The 6,792-nt window shown below is 37.4% G+C and overlaps 1 protein-coding gene across 1 annotated transcript; it reads right to left on the bottom strand.

Annotated features, from left to right (window-relative positions):
* Positions 1–3,581: 3,581 nt before the first annotated feature.
* On the bottom strand, positions 3,582–5,209 carry LOC122312550. The gene is made up of 3 exons (XM_043127196.1): positions 4,928–5,209; positions 4,176–4,201; positions 3,582–3,996 (listed from the first exon to the last, which is right to left on the bottom strand). The coding sequence occupies exons 1-3, from the start codon at positions 5,207–5,209 to the stop codon at positions 3,582–3,584; spliced, it is 723 nt and encodes a 240-aa protein (XP_042983130.1).
* Between the last annotated feature and the right edge of the window lie 1,583 nt (positions 5,210–6,792).

The following is a 6,792-nucleotide window of genomic DNA, read 5'->3' as shown; positions in this document are numbered from 1 at the left end:
AATGAAAATTTTACTCTTTAAGTTAGTATTTTCCATATTTCAAATTATTAGTGATTTAGTTCTAATTTTTAGAATCACTAATTACAGTTCCTCGTGATCGCACTTGAAGTTTTATAAGAAACGCGGAGATCGAGGTAAGTTAGCTTTTAACTTACTAGCAGTCTACTGTGTATGTGTGCTAAGTAAAAGAATTACAGTGTATGTATGTATGTTATCATATATGTCATGCCATGCCAAGTTATCATGTAATTGTCTATTATACAGAATTTATTCTGTCATCAATTTTTATCTGTTACACAATATATTCTGTCATGTATTACTATACATTACAAATATGTCATGTTAAATATGTTGTCTGTTATATGTTATGCCATGTTACGAAATGTTACTATCTCAAGTTGGTTATGTATTTAACTACAATTGTGATGCGTAAAATACATGGGGCCACAACAACTGTGGAGTATGTATTTTTCATGTTAAGTCAAGTTTATGTAGAATACATGGGGCCACAACAACTGTGGAGTATGTATTTAACTGCATAGTGATGTGTAGAATACATGGGGCCACAACAACTGTGGAGTATGTATTTACACATAGAATACATGGGGCCACAACAACTGTGGAGTATGTATTTTTAATGTTAAGTCAAGTTTGTGTAGAATACATGGGGCCACAACAACTGTGGAGTATGTATTTACACGTAGAATACATGGGGCCACAACAACTGTGGAGTATGTATTTTTCATGTTAATTCAAGTTTCAGAGCAAGTTCATGCTAAGTCAAGTTTCAGATCAAGTTCATGTCAAGTCAAGTTCAGTTCATGATTCAATTTAAGCTATGTTAATTATGCTATGTTGTACGCTAAGTTATGCTTTAATTACTTATGAATTTGATTATGCATTTATGCTTTTACTGTCATACATGCATCATTAGTCTGTATGGAAGTTTTTTGTTAACTTGCTGAGATTTGTAATCAAATCTCACTGTGGTAGTCCCAACTACCATTCCCCCCAAATGGTAGATCTTGTTACAGGACCTGAAGGAGGATCAGGAGCTGACCAACTAGACACAGTCGACTGAACGACGGTGCGTCGTTAATGTTAATATAGTAGTTAAATTACTACTTGTACGATGGAGTTGCATCTCCAGTACTTTTGGATCATAACTATTTTGGAATAGTGCTGTGATCTTAGTTATTCAATGGATCTTTATGTATGAAGTATGTTTTAAGTATTGGGATATTTTCAGTTTGGTGTATAGTATTGCTAAAGAAAAAAAAAATTATCCGCTGCGAATATTGCATAATGTTAGATGCATGTTAGGATTATTGCATCTTATATGTCATGAACGGGGGCAGGTAACCTTGTGTTACATGTCTCGACGCTTCAAATGTCCGTCCGATCCCAAACGGAATTTGGGGGCGTCTCACAATGAGTCTGACTCCTTTAGGTTTAGGCACCAGAACCCAAGTTTGGTTCTTATTTAGTAACTCCATCTCCTCATGCATGGCCAAGAGCCATTTAGATGAGTCTTTTCTAGATATAGCCTCTTTATAAGACCTAGGTTCTTGGTAAACAACATCATCAGCCACTGTCAAGGCAAAAGCTGTAAGGTCAGCCTGTCCAAACCTTTGAGGAGGTTTAATTACCCTCCTTTGTCTGTCTCTAGCCAGATTCCAAGATCTGGCTCCACCTTGACCTGTGTCCTCTGAGGTTTGATCCTCAGAGTCACTGTCATTACCATTTATAGGTTTAGGTTGAGTGTCATCCTGCTCCACCTCAACCTGAGATCCTTCTAATTGTTTGTCAGTATTATTGATTGGATGTGTTTCTTGTACCCGAGCCATGTGTGACTCATTAAAAGTCACATCTCGGCTAACAATACACTTATGTCTACCAGGTCCATCTACCCAAAGTTTGTATCCCTTTACCCCTTCAGGATATCCTATAAAAATGCACTTAAGTGCCCTAGGTTCCAACTTATTAGTTTTTGAATGTGCATAAGCTACACATCCAAAAACTCTTAGGTAGTCATATCTGAGGGGTTTTCCAGACCATAACTCCTGTGGGGTTTTAAACCCTATAGCAGAGGATGGACATCTATTTATTAGGTGAACTGCAGTGGTGGCAGCTTCTGCCCAAAAGGTTTTGGGCAGTCGTGAATTAGACAGCAAACACCTAACTCTTTCTAAAATTGTCCTATTCATTCTCTCAGCTAAACCATTCTGTTGGGGGGTTTCCCTCACAGTCTTATGCCTAAGAATTCCTTCTTTTTGACAAAACAGATTAAATTTATTTGACAGGAATTCTAAACCATTATCTGTCCTTAGGGTTTTCAGCTTCCTACCCACTTGATTTTCCACTAAAGATTTCCACTCTTTGAACTTTTCAAATGTGTCACTCTTGTTCCTCAGAATATAAATCCAGACTTTCCTAGAGTAGTCATCCACTAAGGAGAGAAAATAACTCCCTCCACTATGTGAATTTACTCTTGCAGGTCCCCATAGATCTGAGTGGACATAGTCTAAGGTTTGCTTAGTATTATGGGTTGCTGACTTGAAACTGACCCTATTTGCCTTTCCAAAGATACAATCCTCACAGAAAGGTAAATTTCCTAGGTTCTGTTCAGTCAGTAATCCTTGTTTTTGTAACTCTACAAGCCCCCTTTGGCTTACATGACCAAGCCTCCTATGCCATAAGACAGACTTATTCTCTAAAGTGTTCTGTATAGAGGAAGCTTCCCCAACTACAGTTTTTCCAAGCAATGTATATAACCCATTCTTAATAACCCCTTTCATAATTAGTAAGGAACCTTTAGTAACCCTAAGAACCCCTGCTTCAGACTTGAAGGTACAGCCTGATAAATCAAGCATACCAAGAGAAATTAAATTTCTCTTCAACTCAGGTATAAATCCGACTTCCTTCAAGGTTCTTTCAGTACCATCATGTAATTTTAGTCTAACTGACCCTATACCCATGATTTTACAGGACTTATTATTTCCTAGGATTACATGTCCCCCTTTTAATTCAGAAAAGGTTTCAAACCACGCTTTCACTGGACACATGTGGAAAGAGCAACCAGAGTCCATTATCCACTCTGTCTTAGAATCAACTTCACTTACTGTGAGTACCTCAGCACTCTCATAACCTTCCAGCACCATAGAGGCATCCCCTGCCTCTTTGATCTTATTCCCTATATTGTTTTTCTTATCAGGGCAATTCCTTTTGAAATGCCCTTCCTTATGACAATGAAAACATTTAAAATGTTTTCCCTTAGATTTAGACCTAGATTTCTTGATGTCACTCTTGCCTTTCTTTTCTCTTTTTTCTGTTCTGCCCCTAACAGATAACCCTTCCCCATGTTCCTGTTTGGTATCACCTTTGTTTTGTAATTCCCTAGTATGAAGTACAGATTGTACTTCATCTAAAGTCAAGGAATCCCTACCATACATCATGGTTTCTTTAAGGTTCTGATATGATGAGTCCAAGGAACTCATCAAGAGGATTGCTTGATCCTCATCCTCCACCTTAATATCTATATTCGCTAGATCTAGAATGATTTTGTTAAATTCATCGAGATGCTATCCTATTTGAGTCCCAGGGTTCATTTTAAAAGTATAAAGTTTGGTTTTCTTGTGGAGCCTGTTGGCTAGAGATTTTGTCATATACAAATTCTCTAGTTTCAACCATATTCCTGCAGCAGTGTCCTCAGTGGCCACCTCTCTCAGGACTTTATCCCCAAGAGATAGGATTAGGGCACTGTGGGCTTTCTGGAGAATGTCTTCTTTGACAGTCTCCCTATCTTCCCCTTTCAAGGAAGAACCCTTCTTCCTTTCACCCAAGAGGGCATCCTGAAGTCCATGTTGGACTAGGAGTGCCCTCATCTTTATTCTCCATAACCCAAAGTCATTATCCCCTGTGAATTTTTCTATGTCAAACCTCATTGTCCCCATCGACCTAGGCTCTAGATACCACTTGTTAGAAATTATCTTTATTCTATTCCAAAAACAGAGTTCAAATAAAGATATTAAGCAAGATTTAACAAGAATATATTCACGTACATGAACCAAACAGATTCAACACTAATAACAGATTAGACCTAACAGCAATATCATGTTATATACAGATTAGACCTAACAGCAATATCATGTTATATACAGATTCAGACTACTAACAGATTCAGTCTAACAAAATATTCAACCTAACAGATAACAGATAGATTAAGAATATTTTCAGATTGTAACAGAACAACATTGACAAGAAACTAAACCGTAGCAAGATCAATAATCAAAGAATAACAGAAATGACAGAAAAATAAACAAGAAATAAGCAAGAAAAGAACAACACAATCGATTTACGTAGTTCGACCCTAATGGTCTACGTCCACGGCAGGAATGGCCTCAGATCTTTATTGATAAGCAATGTCCTTCACAGAGAAGCCTCAGAAACACTCAAAGATTTACAAATCTCTCATCTCACTGTAAGAATCACACAGATTTCCTTCACAACAGTGAAAACCCTAGTTTCCCTCACTGCTCTCTCTCTCGAAGACGCTCTCACTCAATCGGCTGAAACATACAAAATGAAGATTAGGTTATGTGAAAGACCCATAGCGATACATATATATGGTGGCACAGATGGCTCCACGTGTACAGATCCTGCGGCTGAAGTTTAACTCCTCTTGATGCTGCTTACGAGTCACGTGCAGAACACGTGATCACTAACTCAGGGTTTTAACTTCAGCATTCCAGAATCTTCTACTCATTTAACACGGTCAATGTCACAAAGACAAAAAAAGGGGTCAGATCACATATAACAATAGCAAATAAAATTAATTGCCATAACACTTTAGAATATGAAAAAGTTTGGATGCAGTCGACTAGTGCAAGCGCCGTTCTGTTTTTTTTTTTTTTTTTAAGTTTCCCACCTTTTCCTCCTCCTTCTCTCTGATTCTGAAGACATGAAGTCCATGTGTTTCCCCTTCCTTCCCTCTCTGAATTTCAACTTTTGAAGACCATCGAAGCCGAAGTCCCTTCCTACCTCCATTTCTATGTTTCTCCTTCCTTTCCTCTCTGTGTTTCGATTTTGGAAGAACCTCAAAGACCCCAAAGCCCCTTCCTTCCTCAATCTTTGTGTTTCCCTTTCCTTCCCTTTCTGTGTTTCGATTTTGGAAGAACCTCGAAGACTCGAAGCCCCTTCCTTCTTCCATCTCTGTGTATCTTCCTTTCTCTTTGTGCAATGCAAGAACCTTGAGTGTTTCTCTCCCTCGAAGCCCCTTCCTTCATTCCTCTCTGTGTTTTTCTCCCTCGATCCCCTTCCATTTCCCTTCATCCCGAGTTCTTATGTTTCCAAAATGCAATTTCTCTCCCTCGAAGCCCTTCCATTTCCCTTCATTCCCTAACCCTAACCCTAACCCTCAACCTAAAACCGTAACCCTAACCCAGCCCCTTTTCCCTTCATCCAGAAGCCCTAATCCTAGAATATGGCCATCAAGGAAGAATGAAGATTGTCGCCCCTGTCCAGTCCAGAAGGAAGGCAAGTACATAGTATTCTAATTTTTTTTTTATGCATTATTTTCTTAGTCTGTTATTTGGTTTTGTTTTACTTTTCGAGTATTTTGATTTGGAGTTTTTTCTGGTGATTATGCTTGGACTAATAAATGGGTTGTGCCTGTGATCATGCTTGGACTAGTGAATGTGTTGTTGAAAAGCTTCCACAAAGAACCAGTTTGATCCTTCACTGCGAAGGAAGTTGTGTATTATGTGCCAAAATATAGAGTTAAGGAAGTTTTGTTTACTGTAATCAACTCTATTGAAGATGTTTAGGTGATCCTTGCAAGCTTGGTTTTCTTTTATGCTTTAGAGTTCATAATATTACGTTTAAAATTAGGTAAATTAGGTCACATATTCCTAGACACCTAAATATGGTGTGTAAGATAATGTTCTTATTTATAGAGAGCCATGTAAGTGTGTTTAATTTGTTTGCTTATTGTAAATTAAAAAGGAGAAAATAAATACAGTTTTTGCCAACCATTATGAAAAACCCAGATAAATTAGGCCAAACGCTACACGTTAAACCAAATAGGAACTTCCAACCATTGTGTACATTCCAAATAAATAATCCCAAATGCATGGATGTTCTCATAGGCCGTGTGGTTGTATTAACGAGGTGGTTCAGGATTAATTTGAGTTTTCCACTGGTTCATTTGTAATGTCCAAGAAAGTATAATTTATTTTTAAAACAACTCTTTGATGAAAGATTCATTTTGAATGTCCATTTCAGCATTGATCTCGGTGTTGTCACTCCTATTTAAAAAGTAAGGTAGGGTATGAAAGAATTTGTATGTTAATACACATCAAGACATTGGTTTTCACCCACTTGGACTTTGGCGTAGTTTATATCGGTGATAACGAAATTGATGGGTCTAATAAAAACTCATTTTTATTGTTGGCCTGATTCAGTATTGCATATTTGGTGGGATACAAAGCATAGGTATTGTTCAAGGTGGATAACAAGTTCCCAAATTAGAATGATAGCTGAGAGGTTCCTACCACAATGTGACAGTAGGTCCCAAGAAGATGGATCCTTGCCTCATCTTAGTATACTAATCTGCTTTAGAAATAAATTCCACTTTAGAAAGACATCCATATACTAACATCACTTAGTATATTGATCTGCTTTAGAAATAAATTGCTTTGTGTTGATTGTTTTTAAGATAACTAGTGATTTAATATAGTAACATATTACTTACTCGTATTTAAGGTAGTTAATATTTATTAGTGATATTCCTAT

Source organism: Carya illinoinensis, chromosome 6 (genome assembly GCF_018687715.1).
Source record: "Carya illinoinensis cultivar Pawnee chromosome 6, C.illinoinensisPawnee_v1, whole genome shotgun sequence".
Classification (NCBI taxonomy): domain Eukaryota; kingdom Viridiplantae; phylum Streptophyta; class Magnoliopsida; order Fagales; family Juglandaceae; genus Carya; species Carya illinoinensis.
Note: the sequence above shows the minus strand (reverse complement) of the source record. Positions and strands in the feature narration are given on the sequence as shown.

Coding starts and splice junctions, on each gene's coding strand:
- LOC122312550 (XM_043127196.1), bottom strand. CDS start 5,209: ATGGAAGAAGGAAGGGGCTTCGAGTCTTCGAGGTTCTTCCAAAATCGA. Junction 4,202..4,927: donor GAGAGAAGGAGGAGGAAAAG/GTGGGAAACTTA, acceptor GTTATCTGTTAG/GTTGAATATTTTGTTAGACT. Junction 3,997..4,175: donor TATTTTGTTAGACTGAATCT/GTTAGTAGTCTG, acceptor TTTTTGGAATAG/AATAAAGATAATTTCTAACA.